At 35.5% G+C, this 22,808-nt stretch overlaps 1 protein-coding gene across 2 annotated transcripts in view; it reads left to right on the top strand.

Annotated features, from left to right (window-relative positions):
• Positions 1–22,808, top strand: part of LOC131145049 (protein SWEETIE) — a 146,930-nt gene that overhangs the window by 22,186 nt on the left and 101,936 nt on the right. For both annotated transcript variants that reach the window (XM_058094101.1, XM_058094092.1), the window contains exons 7-11: positions 435–499; positions 1,015–1,119; positions 2,628–2,717; positions 2,856–2,936; positions 8,386–8,454. In XM_058094101.1, the coding sequence (XP_057950084.1) occupies positions 435–499; positions 1,015–1,119; positions 2,628–2,717; positions 2,856–2,936; positions 8,386–8,454 (410 nt within the window). The remainder of the gene's footprint in view (positions 1–434; positions 500–1,014; positions 1,120–2,627; positions 2,718–2,855; positions 2,937–8,385; positions 8,455–22,808) is intronic.

Raw genomic sequence — 22,808 nt, 5'->3', positions numbered from 1 at the left:
AATCTCTGAGAAGTAATTGTGAGGGGCATTTGTGTATTGCGGAAACTCCAGTAGCTTGGCAGATTTAGTTTTCATTGATGACTGTATGCTACTAATGCTAGTACACATCTGTTGCTTACCTTTCTAGATCTCTCTTTGGGTGTTGGTGACTAGCATTCAGTGTTTTACTGATTTTGTTATTGCCATTGCAATGTTTTTTTGTGTTGTGTTTTTCTGTTCTGTTTTGCATGAACTTTTTTTTTTGTTTTATAAATCAGCTATGGTTCTCTGCTTTGTATTTTATTTATTCCTTTAATAGAATTTCTTTTCTTGTATTAAAAAACCTCTTGAGTTCTTTTCTTCCCCCTTTTCTAAAAAATTTCATTGTTCCTCTTGATTTCATTGAATGTGCTTCTCTGAGCCCAGCAGATCCTCACAAATTGTTTAAATTGCAGCCAGTGGAGTTCGGTCAAAAATCCTGCGAATTGGCCTAACCTTATCATGGGTATCTTTTCTACAGGTAGATGCTGACATTTCTTCCCTTTTACTCTCCCTGTAGATATGAAGCTTTAGTACAACCAGTTTTTGTTTGTACCGATATCGGAACTATCATTGGTTTCCTTTACAGTTTTGCAGTTCTTTACATAATTTTTTTTTTTTAGGGGTTTATACATCAATAATGTTCTTTGAAATTAGGGAATATTGTTATGGTTGCTGTTATTATTTTTCTGTTGGTTAGTGATAAGTTATTTTGCATGGCTTTCTTTTCATTTTCTGAGGTTTTAAACTGGCAACATTCTGTTTCATGGTATCCTTGGTATTTTTTTATTGCTCTGGCTTTAAATGCATTATCCTTGATGGAAGCATGCTTGGAGTAGCTAGTACCTATATCTGAGGAAACTCTTTGCCTTTTTTCCCCAATTGCATTGAAACTATTTTATATTTTCTCATCTGTGACTGCAATTTATAGTTCTTTCTCTCCGCTTTGTGATTTTAGCTGTAATGTTCTTGTTTTACTTTGAATGTATCATGCAGGCCATGCGTATGAAGTATTGTCATCCAGATGGTGAGCTTCAAAACCTTGCTCTGCAGGTTATGGACATGCTTCGCATGGATGCTTTTGTTGATGCCCAAGCACTGGTACTTTTTTGAACAAATCAAGAGCTTTAACTTCATTTTTTTCCTTTGGTGGGAAAATGATATATTCGATAATCAAATGTCCTGTTATGCATTATTTCATAGATGAAAGGGAAGGGCTTTTAAAAAAAAGAGAGAGAAGTAGAATGGGGGAGAAAAATAAAAAACAATACCAAATTGTTTACAGCATTAAATGCTGTTCAGCATAAATTATCTTACTTTTTGTCTGACGTTTGGTCTTTCATTGGGGAGTTTTGCTAAGTTGCTATGAAATTCAACTAGAGATGCATTCTTTCAGGAAACCTTACATATTGCCATTGGAGAATGCTTTACAAGTACTTTGTTGTTTTTTTAAGTTAGTTGACATACATAGTTTTATGCTCTGGACTTATCAGAGCATAAAATGGAGGTTCTTTGTATTTCTATGGAAAGCGTGAACTGAATTTTCCTCTGTTTTAGAAATTTGAATGAGAGGGAGACTATTGATCCTAGTTTGCTGCTTAGTGTTCTTAATTCAAATAAACTGTTATTGAGATTGAGACTTGAGGTCTAAAATGCACTTTCTCCTGATGTGTATGTCGTGCTTTGAAAATGGGAAGACCAGCTCAAATATATTTCTGCATTGTACTCTTTCTTTGGGGTTTTGAAAGTTGTTAGTTGGTTTCTTCCTCTTCTGAACCGTTTGTGCCTTCGTCCTTACAGGGGTTTGCATTGCTAAGGAGGTTAAGGTTCTTCTGTGATGTGTTCTTTCCTGTAGTAATATGGTGCATTTGGTTGGAGTGTAGCTAGGATTTTTAAGGGACTTGCTTCTTTGGCTGATATTTTATTGAGTTGGGTGGTCTTCCTTGCTTCTCTTAGGTGTTTAGACTTCAGAAGGGTTGTCTTTTGTTTTTGTTTTTGTTTTTTTTTTTTTTTTTCCAGTTATTTTGTGTGTTTAGTGGATATTTTTTTTACCCTCTGTGATTATACTATTCTTTTTTTTTCCCTTTTAATGCAATCCTTCATCTATCTAAAGAAAAATTTATTCTTTATGGGAGGGGAAAAAAAATGGCTGCTATGCTAAATAAAGCCTTTATGTAGGAGTTGAGATTTTTTAAATGTATAAATATATTGCCTGGCCATTTGGTGGTGAGAACTTGGCATATTTTCCAGATATGTTCTTTTGGCATGCTTGAACAAATTCTTCATTGCGGCTGATTTAAATGTGTTTGGCTTATCCCAAACCCTTTTTTTAACCATTTCTTTCAAGTGCTATATTGCCATTTTCTTGAGTTAATACAATGTTGATATTATCATAAAATTGAAAATGTGTTTTTCTTAATTTTACTAATTTACAAAATTGAAGTCAAAAGTATTGAGTTTTTTAGGGCTTATGCAGTAATGATTCACTGTCCAAGGGTAGAAAGTTCCATAATGTTGTTTCCGTGTGTTCCCATTGTATATAGTAACTATAGTAAATGTTGTATTCTACAAATTTAGCTACTCACAAATATATTTCTTGGTCTTTGAAGGCTTGTGTTCTATATATTCTTCGTGTTGGTGTGACTGATCAAATGACAGAACCTGCTCAAAGGAGCTTTTTAATTTTTCTGGGGAAGCAGGTTTGTTTATTCCGGAATTTTTGCTCTCTTGGGCTTATGAATTTAATCTTGTTTTGATTTCAGTCTTCTAGTTGCTGCCCATGATTGTATGGTATGTATCCTGCTGTAAGATGGCTTAAATTTCATGGTAAACTGCAGCTTCAGTCTCCTGATGTTGGCCCTTCCATGAAAATTGCTGCATTGCGCACGTTGGCATATACTTTGAAGACACTGGGAGAGGTGAGGCTTGACCAAGTCAAGGTTTTATAAAGTTTCGAGGTCCGATTTTGTTGTGTTGTTGTATTATAACTTTCAGCTAAATATTTATGTAGTAATGCTCATAATGTATAGGCAATCTGCTTTTCGTTTATTGGAAACCATGCTTGGAGTGTATCAAGAAAAAGAAAAAAGAAGGAAAAGAAAAAGAAGAGCAGAAGGAATTAGGACAGTTCTTAGGCATATATCATCCTTGTTAATCACAGCTGGATGGGGAAGGTAGTTGCGACTACTTTCTTCTAATTGGTGATTAGTGCTCACTATCATGGGTTATATCTCCTCATTGAATTGCTTTGAAATTCTTGGATTCAATTGGTTACAAATAATGAATTTGCATCTTGTGTATTCAGTGTGTTTGTTTTACTGCTATCCAAGTGACCCTTTGTTTTGTCAAAAATATTGTATGTGTGCAAAAAAAAAATCACATTTTTTCAGTGCAAAATTATTCTTGTTAGAAGAAAATACACTATTTTTGTAATTATGTGCATGAATGGGGGGTATTTTCATCTTCAATGTCCTTTTAATATTAATTTCTAATCTCTTGGCTCTAATATTGTAAAGGGGATTCGTCCTTTGGTCTCATTTTTTTAAATTCTAAATTTATCCCTCCATAAGTTTCTCTCTTTATTTTTCAAAAAACTTGATTGTTAAGTTGAGGGCATAAATTGGAAAAGAAACACCAGTATAACTATCCAAAATATGGTCTGGTTTTTGAATGCCCAAAACCCCACAACTGCTTCATAACCGTCTTCCAGTTCAAATATCAAAGGACCCATGCCCGTTGTCCTCACTCTCTGTCTTGCCTTAATCCTTGTCCTCACTGTTGCTGGCAGCTGGTTCAACTGTGGCTTCCACATGCAGGAGAAGTCGATCCTTGTTGTCTCTGTCTATCTGTACTTGTGGGCAATGATGAAGTTGAGAGATTTAGCCCAAAGGAGCAGGGCAATTGGCAGGAGTGCTTCAGTGGTCATGACCTGGACAGGGGTCTGGCTTGAGTCCAGGTCCGAATTAGAGAGTATGTTGAGCACCATGGGTGCACAGAACATGTGTGGGACCCAGTATGCAGATGATGCGTGGTGGATGATGGTGTCGATAAGTCTCTGAGGTTAGACTTTGGTGCCACCGACGGAACCAAGACCTTTATAATTTTTTAATTTAAATTTTAAGTTATTTTGCTAGAAGCGACGTAAGACCATCACCTCCGTGGAAAACATCTGCGCTCACAAGATGCTGGGCAGGACACTATATTGTTTTGGTGATTGGGGTATAGTTATCAAAAGTTAATACTCTCAAGAGGCATCTATGAAGTGGTCTGTAGATTTAAACCTTGGGTGCGAGGGTTGGCTGGGTCTTGGTAAGTTGGTGTCTAGAAACACCGCTCTTTTAGCTAAATGGTTATGGTGCTTTCCACTAGAAGATTCTTCCCTTTGGCATAGAGTAACAAAAAGTAAGATTCTCCCAGGCATAAAACCAAATTGATTTTCTGAGACCTTCGTTTCTAGCCTTAATCTTTGTTCAACTACCCTTTCCCATAGTTTCATCGTATGACTCCTAAGTTTAATTCTACGATAGTTATTACAATTTTGAATATCTCCTTGTATATAGGTATTAAAGTGCTTTTTCTCCATTCATCCAGGATTTTCTTAGTTTTTATGATTGTGTTAAATAAATTAATTAACCATATAATTCTGCTATCACCTAAGCATTTCCAAACTTCAATTGGGATGTTATCCGGTTTTAAAGCTTTTCCATTTTTCATCTTTTTTAGTTCAAACTTAACTTCGCTTACTCTAATTTTGCGAATAAATCTCATATTTTTAGTCTTTTCCCCATTTGTCAATTCTAAGTTTAAGCCTTTTGATTTGATTTTTATTTTAACAACTTACTAAAGTAACTTCACCTTCTTTCTTTTATGTCTTCATCCTTAACCAAGACAATATCATCATCTTTTTTTTTATACATTTTACATTTCCTATGTCCTTATTCATCCTTTCTCTAGCTTTAGCAAGTTTAAATATATCTCTTTCCCCTTCTTTTGTATCTAATCTATCATAGAAACTATTAAATGATCCGTGTTTAGCTTCACTAACGGACTTTTTTGCATCTTTTCTCGTTTCTTTATACTTTTCAAAGTTATCCATATTTCTACATTTTTGCCATGTTTTATACCAAATTATTTTTGCCTTTACGGATTTTTGAACATCTTTATCTCACCACCAACTTTCTTTACTTTTCGAGAATTTTCCCCTTGATTCACCTAAAATCTCTTTTTCTATCTTTTTAATAGAGCTAGTCAATCTACTCCAAAGAATAATTGTATCTATCCCATCCTCTATAGTGTAATACCCATCTTTGACCATTTTATCTTTAAATATTATTATATTTTCTCCCTTTAGGTTCCACCATCTAGTTCTCTTACACTAGTTTATTTTATCCTTTTTATTTCATTTTTTAATACATATACATAACACTAAGACTCTATGTTGTGTGGTTGGGCTTTCACCTGGAATAACTTTGCAATCCTTGCATGATAAACGATCTACCCTCCCAGTTTAAAAAAAATCTATTTTATTTTGTCCACTTTTAAAGATTATTAAGTGTTCTTATCTCTTCTTAAATCAAGTATTCATTATAATAAAATCATATGACATAGCAAAGTCTAAGATCATCTCCCCAGACTCATTTTTGTCTCCATATCCATATCCTCTATGTATCATTTCATAACCTTCATTTTCCCTTCCAACGTGTCCATTCAGATCTCCTCCTATGAATATTTTCTCAACCCCTAGTATACCTTGTATAATACTATCCATATCTTCCCAAAATTGTCTCTTAATATTTTCTACGAAGCCTACTTGAGGAGCATAAGCACTAATGATTTTTATTGTCTCTTGGCATAATACCATTTTGATTTTTATAATTTTATCCCCTATCCTGTTTACATCAGCAACGTTATCTTTTAAGTTTTTGTCTACTATAATTCCTTTTCTATTCTTATGTTTTTCTTTTCCAGTGTACCAAAGTTTAAATTCCGATTTATCAATTTCTCTAGTTTTCTTCCCTACCCATTTAGTTTCTTGAAGGTAAATTATATTTATTTTTCTTCTAATCATTGTGTCCTCAATTTCCATGCTTTTACCCGTAAGTGTCCCTTTATTCCAAGTTGCTATTCTAATCTTAGTTTCTTGAACTAGCTTCTTTATTTGCCTATGTCTAGAATGATGTTGGAACCCTCGCATATTTGACACTGTACCCAGGTGCCGACACGGCATGTCGCTTCAAGGCGATGGCCTAGCTCACCCTCGCCCACTTTTCGCAACACCCAGGTGGTACAAGTGCAATGCGTCACTTGTAGAGACATCCCAACAAATATTTGGTAAGAATTCATATCATAGTGATTTGACAAATTTTACGTTGGCTGTTAGCTACCTAGCACAACTCTTCTCCTTTACCCGGGCTTGGGACTGGCTGTGTGTGAAAAAAATTAGGACTTTAAGTGCATCACAGGTGGAGTTTTGTGTGGCCAAGGTGTTTGTTGAAATGTTAATAAGAAAAATGTGCTTGTGGGTGATTTAGCATGCGCTCCTATCAGTGTATATATTTTATTTTCTTTGCATATGCATGTTAATACTACACACAGTAAATTTCGATTGAAATTGTCGATTTCAAAAATACGTAAAATTACTAATTTTTGATGTTCAAAACATGGTTAAGAAATACAATTTCAAATTTTTTTTTGTAAAGGTACTGTTTAGGATTTTAAAATTAGACACCAAATAAACATTTATAGTCATGGGTACATTATGAGTTAAGAAATATACATACATATATATATATATATATATATATATATGTTAGTTATATGTACTTATGACCAAAAAATGATCCAGTAAAAATATTTTTAAAATTTAAATTTAAAATATGGTGAAGTAATAATATTTTATTTTTGATAAGCAAAGAATTGTTTTTAAGGAAGAAAGGAGTACAATTGTTGAAAAAAGAAAAAAAAAAAAAAAAAAAAAAGGAAGAACAAGATATCTTCCCATCACTGAAGGAAAGCAGCTAAACTAAAGAAAGTAAATACACGACAAATCAATAAACTCATGCCAACCACTCCTGCTGCATGCCTTCCAAAGAAACATGCTGAAAGAATCCATTTCCTGAAGATCAGAGGGGCGCCAAGAAGACTACTCAGTGGCTCTGCACTCCAAAGCATATTAATGGAAGTGTCAACTCCTTGTGGTGACATCTTTAAAGATTCTGGCATTTCTGCCCAACCAAATGCACCAAATAATAGTCTGTACAGTATTCTGCCACATGACTCTCTCTCCTTCCTCTTACCAAAACCTCAAAAAAATAATTACACAAAAAGCACCCCAAAGAAGCCAAGCACACCCAATTTTTCTCCAAAAATCCCAATCAAAAGTGTGCCCAAGAGAAGGGACAATGTAAAAACAAGTGAGAACAAGTTTCCCCATTCTTGAGACAGGACACAAACATCGAGAGAGAGGGCCCTGTTAGGTCTTCACTTCTGAAGTAAATCATTAATATTGATTTTCTGAAGGATGGCAATCCAAGAAAAGGCCTTATATTTGGAACAAACTTTAGCTTTCCAGATTAGGGAATGAATGGATCAAATGAGAGAAGAAATATTTGCACGAGAAATACCCAGAAGAATCAACTCCAAACATGTTTATTATCACCCACTTGGACATGGAAAGAATCAAGCTGGATAGTCAGTGATGCTTGCTCATTAATTTCTCTCATATTCCTCCCAAATAAAAATCCCAAGAAAGTCCAGCCTCTTGCAAAATGAGCAAGGGGGCTGTAGGAGACCCATGAATATCAGATAAATGAAACAGACGAGGGAAGCCAACAGCCAAAGGCACATTCCCGATCCAAATTTTTTCCTAAAAATAAATTCTATCCCCATTGGATACTTTATAACAAACATTAGGAAAGAAAGACTGATGGATTTGGGACAAAAGTTTCCAGGGACCTTGAGTAAGTATCCCATCCATTATGTGAATGACCAACTTCACCAAGGTTGTAATTTACTCCTCTATTGAACACAGGAGTTTGTCCCCACATTCCTGCCTAATTTTCAGTGCTTTGCAGAAAAAAACTTATTCCCAATAAAAAGCACAGTTAATTTTTATTGTACGTTACGGTAGATGTAAACTTATGATGATTTGAAATAAAATTGAACATGACTTTCTCCCCAAGTTGTTTTTTCTGCTATGAATGCTGCACTTGTTTATATATTGAGTACCGAGTGGTATTAAGAATATGGATAAGCATGTGTTCTGACATTTTGCAACATGCAGTTAGCTTGAATTTTTTTTAAAAAAAATTTAATTTTTTTTTTATTTTTTTATTTTCACGAGGTAGTGACTGCTTTGACTGTTTCCAGGTTCCACTTGAATTTAAGGAAGCTCTTGATAACACAATTGTTGCTTCGTTGTCTCATTTTTCGCAGCTTGTAAGCTCTCGGCTCTGTCTATAAATACACACATACACACAAATCTGTTATATGAATTGCACGTGCAGTTGTCCATTTTACAGATGCATATTTGTGACTTTTTATTTATAACTTTCATTTTTGTTCTTTCGCCAATGTTTAATATTCTAATTTTGCATCAGTTCTTCATTTTGGCTAAATTGGAGTTATCTTTTCGTTGGCAATTACTTTCTGAGCGGATGCTGAAAAATTTATATAACATTTGGGTTCGGTGTCTATCTTCAATTCAATTTTTTTTGTGATTAAACTAAGGAAAAGTTGGATGGTTTCGTGGTGCTGTTGGAGGTGGGTGTCAGTTTTGATATACACTCAGATCTAGCGAGGGTTTCAATGTGATCTTGTTGGATTTTAGGCTGGAAAATGTGAATATTAAGCAGTTTGAAAAAGAACTTTGGGCAACTTGATTTTGGGACAGTGCTTATTAGGTGTTTAGGTGGTTGAGCCCTATCCGACAAGGTTGACATGTTGGGCCTTATGTAGGCATTGAGATTAATTTATATGAATATTTGAAAATGGGATGTGAATTAATTTCTAGATAGATGGATCCCATGAAGCACAAGTGCTTCCAGAGGGTCGTGTATCTGTGTCATACACTTCTTGGAATTGAGACAGATGCTTCAAAATTTCAAAAAATGTATCTTGATGTATCCACAATGTATTCTGTACTTGTATATACAACTGTGACAATGTTGTCAACCAATTTGTTTTGATAGGCAAAGATCCTTTATTGAAAAAATAAGGGAGAAACAAATACAAAGAGTGAGAGCAAGAAGTCCTCATTCAAAGAAAAAAAAAAAAAAGGGAATAGTGAAAGAAAAACAACATCAATTTAAAAATTGACCTGGTCTTGGTTGACATCTTGAAAACAGCATCGCTTAAAACCACCTTCACTGTAAGTCCAATGAGAAGACAAATACCTCGCTGTCCCAAAGAAACCCCACAGATAATCTCTTTCCGAAAGAAAGATTCTAGCATTCTTTCCAGTCAAATTCCCAATGGCACAACAGAAAGAGCACACCTTCACAACCTCTTTACAATTATATCCATGCCTTCCCCAAAACCAGTAAAAGTAATAGCCAAGAGCTCCTCCCCTGACTATGGTCAAATCTGCATTTCACCAAGAACTCTAAGGAGAGTATTTTAGAAGACCCAAGCAAATGGACATTGTAGGAACAAATGAGATGCATCCTTAGAACTATTCCCATACATGAGCACATATCGGGAGACGAAAGCTTTATAAGGCTTATACTCTGCAGCAGAATTTTGATGTCAACTCATGGGGTGCCATGAGCTGTATAAACACCTTTATCTTAAAAGGAACTTTAGCCTCCCATATAAAACCACGTCAGTCTTAATAAGGTGAGAGAAGAATGATTTAATCTTTGGGATAGAATTGCTCCTTTTTTCAGTGAATGGTTTACAATTAAATTTCGTAGTAAATATCCATCAAACATGAAATTAGGATTTATTTGAAGAAAGGGACACAAGTTCCCAAGTATTATTTTGCAGCAGAAGCATTCATCTTCCTTCCACAGTGGCTTGCTAGCCAGGATGGGACATAGACTTGTAAACATATTTAGGAAGAGGAGACTGAGGAAATTAAATAACACAGATATGGTGACAAATGGTCATAATCTGTAGGATGTAAACAATATGGTATGGGATGGGAAGTGTAGGTATGCTTGCCTTTATGAATGACCATTGGCTGATCCGAGTCTTTAGGGACTGGGATTGTACAGCTGATACTAAAAATATAATCAAAAGTGCAATCCAATTTAATTTAATATCAAGCAATCAAACAAGGCTCCTCGTTATCAAATGTTCTTGATGGTGAAGACGTAGGCAGCTTACAACTGGGAGGCCCTTTGGAAGCTATGTTCACTGGGGACAACATTAGTAAGAAAGGTATTATAATTTTTCAAATTGGTGCTATCTGTGTAAGGGGGATGGAGAAAATGTTAATCATTTGGTGCTGCATTGTCCTATTGCCTAGAGCCTAATAAGGCTATGGTTTTCATTGCTTGGATAATGTCTAAATGTATCCACTACTTGTTTCATTGCAGGGGCCTGTAAGGTTGGGACTGCGAATTGAAGGTGTGGAATTTGGATGCTCTCTTGTCCTGGTGCATTTGGAGAGAAAGAAACATGCGAATGAAAGGACTTGGACTGTTTAAACAATTCGTTTTTTGGATAGAAGAAGATAATTTTATTAAATCTGAAAAACGGAGTTTGGGATTTAGAGGACATGGAGTCCTCCCCAACCAGCTAGAAAAGGTGATGAAAAACTTTAAACAGCTAGGAAAATTCCAAAATAGGAAAAATACAAAATACAATACATAAAATCCACTGCAAGAGCACTGCGTACTGATCTCTAGTAAGGTCAGACAGTGGAAAAGCCCTAAAGAAACCCAAGGAGTGCACCCACAATTGGGCTTGGAAAGTCATTCTATCCCACAGAAGTTGTGAGTGCACTCATATAGTGTCTTCTCTTCTAAAGCAAATCGTGCGTGTTAATCCTTTCTAGAATCACGTCCAAACAAAAGCCTAAATCTTCCCCGCCACCTTGGCCCTCCAAAGAAAGTGTTTCGAAGGAAAAGGATTACGGATATAGCTTTTTAGAAGGCGAGAGAAAAGATTTAGAAGTAAATATACTTGAAGAATTCCCCTCCCACACTCTCGCCTTCACTAGAAGAGGGAATGTGCTGTTCCATTAAGGAAGTAGGGGAAGTGAGCTCATTAATCTCTCTTTCGTTGAGATTTCTAAATGGAAATCTAGGAAGAAAGATCCTCCTAAGAATAAATTAAGGAACTGATAGAAGCATAATGAAGTGAAGAAAGCTTAAAAAGACGAGGAACCTTCAGCTCCTATGGAGTTTTCCCCACTCACACATCTTCCCAAAAGCGGACTTTTTCATCATTACCCACTTTGAACTGAATAAGAGGAAAAAACTAACTTGCTTCCTGAGAGACGGATTTCTAGGGACAAGCATGAGATATGATGCAACTGCTTCTCGTCTCCCACCCATTTCATTTCGTCCTGTGCTTGCACTTTATCACCTTATGCCAAAGGGATTTAGATTCTAGAGGGAACCTTTAAAGCCATTTACCCATAAGAGAGATGTTCTCGGATACAACATTCCCAATACCCAGCCCCCCTCCAACATAGGTTTGCTAACCATGCCCTAGACCACAAGATGATCATGCCTACCCTCCTCAACACTCGACCAAAAGAACTCATGCATCAACCTCTCTAAGGATTTGGTCACTCTAGAGGGGACTTTAAACAAGGAGAGATATATATTGGGATATTCGAGAGAAGCACTAATGAGAGTGGTGCGACCCTCAAGGGAAAAATAAACCCTCTTCCATCCCTCCAATTTGCTAGCCACCTTTTCTAGGAAGGGCTCCTAGAAGGTTTTAGAGTTTGGGTTACCTCCAAGAGGGAGGTAGAGATAAGTTAGGTGGACACATTCCCTACTCAATTTGAAATTCTAGAGGTTCCTCTCATCCATGTTGATGCCAACTATAGCACTCTTGGATAAGTTGATCTTAAGACACGACATCTTGTCAATGATTTTGAGCAACATAATGGCTTTCCTGAAATTTGCTAGACTGCTTTCAAGGACTGACAGAGTGTCATTGGCAAATTAGAGGTCCAATATCTCCATTTCCTCCCTCCCCACACATAGGTCTCTGATCAGCCCTAGCCTGAGCATGAAAAAGCAACCTATTAAGGGTGTCAATCGCTAAGGTGAATAGGAAAGGGGATAGATGGTCCCCTTGTCTAAGAACCCGAGAGGCCTTGAACCAATCTTTTGGTTGTCATTGACAATGATAGACACATGGGACAAAGTGAGAACCATTGATCCACTTTCTCCAAAGATCCCCAAAGCCTTTTGTACTCATCACCTTATCTAAAAAGACCCAATTGATCCCATCATAGGTTTTCTCAAAATCCACTTTAAAGATAATACCCTTTCTACCCCTCCTCTTCACATCCTCTACCGCCTTGTTGGCCACCAACAACGCATCCATGATAGACAATATCATGGATAAAAGCGGATTGTGCCAAGGTGATAGTTTCCTCTTAGACAATTCTAAGTCAACTAGTGAGGACTTTAGATAGGATTTGATAAGGGCTAGTAACAAGGCCAATTGATCCAAAATCCTCGACTGTTCTAGCTCCTTCCTTAGGGATAAGGATGATAAAAGTGGAATTAGCACCAATGTCTACCACACCCTTATGATGAAACTCTTCAAAAAATTTAAGGATATTCACTTCCAAACACAACCCACTTTTTTTTTCAACGAAGGCCATTGAAAAACCATTTGGGCTTGGGGCCTTGTCTCTACTTATGTCAAAACCTTTTTTCTAATTTCCTTAACCTCAAATGGTGCTTCCAACCATTGAGTAGAGTTCTCCTTAATGGAGCTCCAGTCAAGGCCTTCCACCATCGGCCTATTTTGGGACTTCCTTAGAAAAAGAGATTTGTAGATTAGTGATTGTGACTCCTATCTGGCCTTTACCCTTCACCACCTAACCTAAGTCCAAAATCAACTCCTTGATGGGAAATAACTAGAGTTACAATCTCTCTCCTTAATCCATTTCACCCAAGTTTTTTGATACCAACTCATGTCTTCTCTCATTAAGAGGATATCTAACAAATTGATAAGCTTGGCTTCCTACTCCTACCCTTTTCCTTGAGAATACCACACTCATCTAGCCTATCTAGGGCAGCAATTTTGGAGAGGATATGGTTTTTAGCAGCTGTTACATTCTCAAAAGTCTTTGTATTCCAAACTTCTAGCTTGGATTTAAGAATTTTTCTTTCTTCATGGATTTAAAACCCTCTCAACCCTCCATCCAACACTCACTCCACCAACTTCTAGCATTCTCTTTGAAGGGAGGATGGGTTAACCACACGTTCTCAAAGCGGAAGGAGTGGGCCCCTATTGCATAGGGTTGGATTCTAAAAGGACAGGATAGTGGTTAGAAGTGGGCCTAGGGAGGATTTGCTGGACGAGCAGTGGGAATGCATCCTTACACTCATTAGTGAACAAAAATCTACCAATACGGGAGCAGCCTTACTATCCTCAGAACCCGCTTAGGTGAGACAACCATAGTCAATAGGGATATTTGTAAGCCCATATTCTCAAATAAAGCAGCCAAACTTACTTATGGTCAAAGAGGTCCTAAAGCTCCCTAGGATTTCTATAGAGCTATGAACCACTTTGAAATCCCCCCCTACAAACCTCTCCTTACAACTTTGATATCAGGGAGAATGGATAGGGAAAAGGACCCCTCAAGGACTTGCTTAACATACGCTACTCTAGAATCCCACATGATAATTTGACCCCCAGGCATCCCTCTGACAAATTAACACACCCAATCTCTATTTCTAATGCCCTAAAGACTCTTTGATTAGGAATGAATCTGCATCTTTCAGCTTAGTTTCCCAAAGGAATAAAATATGTTAGGATTGGATTTAGGGACGAGTTCCTTAGCCATTCTTATTTTACCCTTACTACTTAGTCCTCTCAAATTCCAAGAAAAAGGCTGACCTCGCCAGCTTTTTTAAGAAGATTGGACCCCAAATGTGCGACTCCCCAACCCTTTGCACCTATCAAGATCTCTAACCTTGCGTTACATGTGGAGACAACTAATAAGGACCCCATCGTTCTCTGAAGTAAAGGTCTGAAATCATCTTCTTTGTCCTCTGAAGCTTCACCCTCTGATAGGGCTATTTGTTTATCATTACTTTGATTAGATCCCCCCTCTCCAGCTGAGCTCTGAATCTCCTACAGGCAGCTGAAAGCCTTAAGCTTCCTTGATTTTGTACTGGCCGATCGCAAGGGATATTTCCTCCCTTGACCTTCATTTACAGAGTTTAGAATTCTCACTCAAGGGAGACAACAATCTGCCTTGTATGAGGATCTATTTGTAGGAGTGAAACTTGTGGTAATCAGCCTCATCTTTTGATTTAGGCTTGAGCCTATGATTGAATGCTTTATGGGCTGTGTGGTTTTTCTTTAGAATAGACCCAAAGCTTGCAAGCTGAAACTGCTTGATCGGAAGCTCCCTTTTGCTTGCTTGAATTACCCATCCCTTGAACTCTTTTGTTCAGATTTGAGCTCTACCCAATAAGAATCCCATGGCTCTGAACATTTCCCTTGAAAGGCCAGCATTCCCAAATTAGAATTTCTCTGGAGCTGTTCGATTAAATTCCTTGAACGATTACCTTGTGGTGCCAGTCTTGAGAACTCCATTTTTCTTTCATAGAGTCTTGAAAGATCAGTTGGAGCTTTGTGGATTCTCACCCACAGGTCAGGTCTTCGTGAAGAGGAAACAATATATTTCATGTTTCATCTAGCTACGTTCATCTTCAAAAATGAATATTGCAAATCCTCGTTGTCTGGTCTTCTCCTTAAAAAAAATGCTTCTTGTGGATTGAAATGGTGGATTCCATTTGGGAGCCAAGGTGATAGCAAAGCTGAGATTGAAGTATTACGTTTTCTAAGGAAGATAAAGTGACGAAGACAAGAAGTAAGATATGAAGAAGAATGAAGGTTAGGGTTTTAGAAAAGGCTTCAGATTTTCAAGGAAGATCGCAGGACTCAATAGCTTTTCTGCAAGAAAATGGGACGGCGAAGGAATATGAAAGTAGGAATTGACGTTAAATGAAGACTCAAAGAGACATTTAGATTAGATATCGAAGGAGAAGCCGCCATGGTCATTGCTAACTCGATGGAAGAAACAATGGAAGGAGGCGTCAGATACTTGCAAGCCATTCCTTGTCAGATAATGCTTTTTTTCATCACGTTTCTTTGTGGTTGGACTGTTCAAACATTGAGGGACACACTCATACACTTTTCTTTGGTGTTCTGGAGATTTTACTGCATACCCCATTTCTTGGTTGAATTTCTTTAGTGACCGTATTTATTTATTTGTGTAATATGTTTCTTATTTGGCTTGGTACTCTTTAATGTATCTTTTATCCATCCAAAAAGAACTGGAACAAATGCTTATATCATTTGTGCAAAGTATCAACAACAACAACAAGCCTTTGGTCCCACTAGGTGGGGTCGGCTACTTGAATCTTTTTACGCAATTTACACAATTGAGAGCATTTTCTTCTCTTAGCTTAAGAGCTATTAAATCCTTTGTCACTACCCCATTCCAAGTTATTTTAGGCATGCCCCTACCCTTTCCATGCTAGAAACAAACACTAACTCACTCCTCACAAGTGCTTTACTAAGCTTGCATTTCAAATGCCCAAACCATCTAAGTTGCCCCTCCCCTCCCTTATGTTGCCTTTGACTGGTATGATCCCCAGTTTATTGCGTATATGCTTGTTCCTTAATTTATCTTCTAAAGTTAACTCATCCACCTTAACTTTCGCATTTCTACTACTTTTACTTTTTTAGATGTTGTTTCTTAGTTGCCCAACATTCTGATCCATAAAGCATAGTTGGCTTGATAGCTGTTTTATAGAAGTTTTCTTTTAATTTTGAGGGTATTCTACTATCACACAACATGCTTGACATACTACTCCATTTTAGCCAACACTCTTTAACTCTATGCATTACCTCCTCTTCAATTTACCCTTCTGCTTGCATAATTGATCACATAATTGATCCAAGATATCAAAATCTGCTAGACTAATTTCTTGATTATTAAGTATAATTTTTTTCCAATACTCCTTACGCTATTGAAATTACATTTCATATGTTTTTCTTATTCCTACTTATCTGAAAACCTTTAGACTCTAAAGCTGTTCTCCAAATCTAACTTAGATTTGACTCCACTCCTACTTTCATCAATCAAGACAATATCATCTGCAAACAACATAAACCAAGGGATCTCGTTTTGGATATTCCTAGTGAGTTCATCAATCAAAGCAAAAAAGATATAGACTAAAAGTAGAACCTTGATGTACACCTAGTCATTACTTTGTCATACATATCCTTAATGACCTTAGTATATCTGCTGCATGACTCCCTTCTTTTCTAAAACCCATAAAAAAACTTCCCTAGGTAATTTATCATAGGCTTTCTCTAGGTCAATAAAACCATTCTTTTCCCTAATATTTTCCATTAATTTTCTTGAAAGATAAATAGCTTCTGTTGTTGATCTCCTAGGCATAAAACTAAATTGATTCTCTAAAACGCTCGTTTCTGGTCTTATTCTTTGTTCAATTACCCTTCCTCCAATTTTACTTTCATTGTATGACTCATAATCTTAATCCACGGTACTTATTATAAATTTTGTATATTGCCTTTGCTTTTGTATAAAGGTACTAATGTGTTTTTTCTCTATTCCTCCTACATTTTCTTGGTTTTCTTAGTAGTGTTGAATAGATTAATTAACCCTATACTTCCTTTATCCCCTAACAATTTCCAAACTTTAATTGGTATGTTGTGTAATCCTATAGATATCCTACTTTTCATCTTTTCTAATGCCATCTTAACTTCAAGGACTTAATTTTGCGAATAAATTTCCTATTTTTATTCTTTTCCTCATTTTCCCTTCCAAGTTCAAGCTTTCAGTTTGGTATTTATTAAACAACTTATCAAAGTATCTCTGCCACCTCTTTTATCTGTCTTTTTCTTTAGTTAAGACATTATCATTCTCGTCCTTTGTACATTTTAAATTACCTAAATCTTTGCATATTTTTTCTCTAGCTTTTGAAAGTTCATAAATATTTCTTTCTCCTTTTGTATCTAGTCTAGTATATAGAGTATCATAAGATTTATGTTTAGCTTCACTAATGGTCCCCCTTTTTTTTTTTCTTGTCGCTTTATGCTTCTCAAGGTTTTTTATATTCCTACAACTTTGCTATGTTTTATAATAGGTTTTTTTCTTTTGTCTTGATGATTTCTTCGACTTCTTGATCCCATCACCAACTTTATTTACTGCCAGAATAGCTTCCTTTGGATTCAATGAAATCTCTTTTGCTATCTTTATGATAGAGTTTGCCATTCTATTCACATCGCCCTTATCCCCTATTGTCCAATCACTCTTTGATAATTTTCTCTTGAAATTTTAGTATATTTTCTCCCCCTAAGGTCCACCACCTAGTTCTCTTGTTTTGATTTATGTTGCTCTTTCTCTTCCATTTTTTTTTTAGTATATATGTCTAATACTAAAAATTTTTGTTGTGTAACCAAACTTGCTCATGGGATAACTTTACAATCCTTTGCAAGATGGATGATGCCTTTTCCTAGTTAAGAAATCTAAAAACATCATCATTCTCGTCCTTTATACATTTTACATTATTAAATCTCTGCATTTTTTTTCTCTATCTCTAACAAGTTTATAAATGTTTTTTTTCTCCTTTTTTTTGGTATCTAGTCTAGTATTTAAAGTATCATAAGCTTTATGTTAGATTTTTTTTTTTCCATTTTTTCTTGCCTTTTTATACTTTTCAAGCTTCTCTATATTCCTACAACTTCGCTATGTTTTATACCGGTTTCTTTTTGTCTTGACGTCTTTTTGTACTTCTTGATCCTATGACCAACTTTTTTTACTGCCCAAGTATGTTCCTTTGGATTCACCAGAAATCTCTTTTGCTATCTTTATGATAGAATTAGTCATTCTATTCCAAACAATGTTCGCAACTTCCTTATCCCCTATTGTCCAATCACACTTGTTGATCATTTTATCTTTAAATTTTACTATATTTGCTTCCTTCAAGCTCCACCACCTAGTCCTTTTGCTTTGATTTATGTTGCTCATTCTCTTCCATTTTTTAGTGTGTGTGTGTGTATATATATATATATATATATACATATCTAATACTAGAACTCTATGTTGTGTATCTATTTGACTTTTATTTTGCCCACCCCACTCTTGAAATTTGTTAAGTGCTCTCTTTTTGTAGCGTAGGTATTCAATATAACCAAACCGTAAGACATGGAAAAATCTAAAATTGTATCAGCGAGTTAGCGACTTCATTTCTATCTCCATATTCATGGCCTCCATATGTCATCTCATAACCTATATTGTCCCTTCCAATATGTCCATTCAAATCAGCTCCTATAAATGTCTTTTCAGATGTTGATATTCCTTGTAAAATACTATCCATATATTTGCAAAACTGTTTTACAAGGTTTTATGCTAGGCATATTTGGGGAGCATACACACTAACAATATTTACTATCTATCTAAAAGGACCGGTAACAAAACTTGATGTGTAGAAGAATGTGGTTTCTATAAAAATTAAAGTAGAGCGTAATGTTCATTTTGTTCTTAAACTATATGGGCACATATGTTGTATCTTAAGAATATCTACTGCATTAGATCTAGAAGAGCTTTTTTTTCTAAAAATAAAGATCGTGATCCATCTTCCTTCCAATGTTTACTGAGGTAATTTTTCCGCATCAAAAGCTTCTAGTTTCTCTTTGCAAAAGTCGAAGGACCATGTGAAGGATGATGCTTTAAGATTTTTCTTTTTCCTTCCTTCCAAACATTTCCATGCTGGATTTATCACCAAATTGGAACAAACACAACAATTATCCCTTAGGCTTGGCATGGAATCCCAAAGCTTTCTCATGAGAGGACAACAAAGGAGGGTGTGAAGTTTTCCTTCTTTACATAGGAAGCATTTGTGCACAAGCACTTCTTTGCAAATTTATATAGTCAAAATGTGATTCCAAGTGGCTTTCCTAGTAAAATAGGGCACCTTATGTTGAGCTTTGACTTACATATAACCTTCCTGAAAAAGAAAAAAAAAATCCCTTTGCTCCCTTCCAAATTACATCTAGACACAGCCCTAGTGATGGGTTTTGCCAAGAAGCATCTGTGGCCCCTCAACTTCCATCTAATTTAGTCTCCTTTGAAATTCAGAAATATATGTTTGTAGAAAAACTCCTAGTCCTGATGAGCGTCCTTTACAAAGAGAGCCCCTCCTCCTGTGACCAAAAGAAAAGAAGAAAAGAAAAAGAAAAATTAAAGCACTTTCCGATCAAAGCCTCTTAATTGGCTGTCAGATTTTCTACCTTTGTTTCTTGTGGAAGGAACGTAACTTGCATATTTTTTCAGGGAAGAAGATTCCACTTTGGTTGGTGTGGGAAAGGGCACTTTTTATGGCTTCTTTGTGGTGTGTAGGCAAGGGAAATTTTAAGGGAATCTGCTTGACAAATGTTCAGCGTGGTTGGCAGTCCCTTCTAAGGGTGTGCTGATTTTAGTTTGCTGTATTTTATTTTTTGTGTTTTCTTTGATTTTATTTTTTGTTTTCTGGGGATTCCCAGATTTTTCTGAGATGTCTTTTCTCTCAATTGACATTCTTTCTATTTCTAATGAATTTATTTTGTTTAAAAAAAAAAATTTGGTTGTCAAAGAAACAAAGGTAGAAATTGAGCACTATGGGTACCTTCATGCTAGACATTGTGCTTAGTGCTCATTGCTGAAATAGAGTTACAATGTCTTACCAATACCAATGGAAATGAGGCCAAAGAAAATTGTTGAATAATTGTGTAAAATGGAAGATCTATGCTCAATAATAGGTCTCTCCCTCTATTTACAATATATGTTAAGTACATATCAGTGACAATAATACCCTTACGTTATCACATTACTAACATAATTCTCGGCTCTAGTACACACTAATGATGCTAAAGGACAAAAATAACCATTAACACTCCCCCTCAAGCTGGAACATATGATACAACACTCCCCCTCAACCTAAAGCATATATATACTCCTAGCTTGTTACAAATGAATTTTACATGAGCACCTCCCAAGACTTTAGTGAATAAATCAGCAAGCTACAAATTAGACTTCACATGGGTGGTTGTAATGAACTGCTGCACAAGTTTCTCTCGATCAAAGTGGCAATCAACTTCAATGTGCTTTGTCCACTCATGGAAGACTAGGTTGGAGGCAATACGAATAACAGCTTGGTTATCACACATCAACTCCATAGGTTGAGAATATGTATTGATATATTATTTAATGTGTATGTATAAATATGACATGTAATAATATTGTTACAAAAAAAATATACACAGATTCCATGTAAATTATACAAAAATGTTTGATTAAAATCACATGTATCTGCGAATTAAATAAAAAAAGAATCACATTTGTAAATTTTAACAACCATCTAAATAAAATCTTAAGCTTGAAACATTTTTCTCTATTTTTTTTTTAAAATATTTAAAGTTTATTATTTACTTTTAGTCAAAAACAAGACAAATATTTGAAGTTGTTGTGCATATTCTTTAAAATTTATATTTATTTTGAGTAAGAAAAAATACAAATATAAATATATTTGAAGTTATTGTGGTTGTGGGTGTTTGTATATGAAGTATCATTAATATTCAATGTTCCATTAATACACTCAAACCAGTTGGCATGGTGGCATTGAGGAGAGTATATTCATTGCTGGTCTAGGGTTCAATTCTAGGTTGGCCAAATTCTCTACCATATATATTTTTTAAGTATGGGTTGGGTTGACTCAACTTCAACCCCGGTTTGGACCGATTCCATCCAGTTCTGACCAGGTCAGTTGGATCGAGTTTGATTTGCAGCAATTCCAGTTCTGAAAGGCTGATCAGACCAGCCTGGTGGCTGTTTCCGGTTGAATGGGGTCAGACTGGCCAGTTGGGTCCAGGTTCTAAAACTATGGTCATGACAGTTCTTCCAACATGTTCTTCAACTAAACAAGCTCACATGTAGTGTGTGCCAAAACCTTATATTCCAACTCAGCACTTGGTTTGGCCACCATACTTTGTTTCTTACTCTTCCAAGAAACCAAATTTACTACCAACAAAGAAACAGTACTCGTTATGGATCTTCTGTCAGAAGGTGACTTGGACCAATCTGCATTTGTATATCCTTGAATATAAGTATGCCCCCAATCTTGATATTAGAGACCTCTCCTAGGTGCACCTTTGAGATATTTCAAGATACTAATTACTGCAGCCTAGTGACTTGTTCTTGGAAAATCGAGGAATTGATTCGGAATGCTTGTTGCCAAAGATGTGTCTAGTTGAGTGACTGTGAGATAATTCAACTTTTCGACAAGTCTTTGGTATTTCCCTATGTTAGGAAACAAGTTACCTATATCTGGCACTAACCTATTGTTGCGATCCTTACCTATATCAATAGGTTTGGATCCCAACAACATAGTCTCATCTGGAAGATTAAGAACATACTTTTTCTACGACAAAACTATTCCTATACGAGATCTCCATAATCACAATATCATCCACATAGACAGTAAACAAAACCTTGCCGAATAGAGTATGATGATAAAATATAGAGTGATCTACTACACACTGTTGGAGGCCATACTTAGTGCTATTGAATCGACCAAATCATGCTTTGTGAGACTGTTTTAAACCATATAATGATTTCTTGAGTGGACTTACTAATCCTAACTCCCTCGAGCAACAAACCTAGGTGGTTGCTTCATATAAAGCTTCTTTTGAAGATCACCATGTAGGAAAGCATTTTCACATCTAATTGATGTAGAGGCCAGTGACAAGTAGTGGCTATGGAGATGAAACAAATGTACCATGGCAAGTTTAGAAGCTATTTGGTATCATTGAAAAATTATGAAAACAAAAACTAGAAACGAAAACTAAAAACTAGGAATAGAAACTAAAAACTAGAAACCACAACTTGTTTGGTTAATTTTTGTACATAAAAAACAATTAAAAATTTAATTAAAAATGCTCATTTTCATTTTTAAATCAAATAATATTTTAAAAATATGATTTAAATAACAAAGTGCAAAATAATAAAAATTAAAAATAGTCAAAAACTATAATAAAAATAAAAAATTATTATAATTATTTTACGTAATTTTTATATTTTTGAAGTTCACTTTTACAGCAACAATTTTATTGTACATGACAATTGAAAAATGGTAAAAATATTTTGTAATTGACTTATATATATATATATATATATTTACTTTATGAAATTTATGGATATTTTTATTTTAATTTTATTTAAACTCATATGATCATTTTTATTTTAATTTTAATTAAAAAAATCTATATAAAATGAATGATTTAATTCAAAAGAACTATTTTTGGATATTAAAATTTTTTGACAATAGGTTGCCAAAACAACTGAAAATCATAAAATCTAGTTTTCATTTTTTTTCACAAATAGCTGAAAATAGGCAAAAAAAACAAAAGAACTAGCAACATAAGAAAATGAGTTTTAATAATCTGTTTCTTCACTATGCAGGATTGAGATTAGAAAACATAAAAAAAACAACGATTCTAAATAGGCCCTTAGTGACTGGAGAGAAAGTGTTAGAATAATCCAAACCATACACTTGAGTATATCCTTAGCTTCA

Source organism: Malania oleifera, chromosome 1 (genome assembly GCF_029873635.1).
Source record: "Malania oleifera isolate guangnan ecotype guangnan chromosome 1, ASM2987363v1, whole genome shotgun sequence".
In the NCBI taxonomy this organism is placed as follows: Eukaryota; Viridiplantae; Streptophyta; class Magnoliopsida; order Santalales; family Ximeniaceae; genus Malania; species Malania oleifera.
This window is presented reverse-complemented; position numbering and strand designations above follow the sequence as displayed.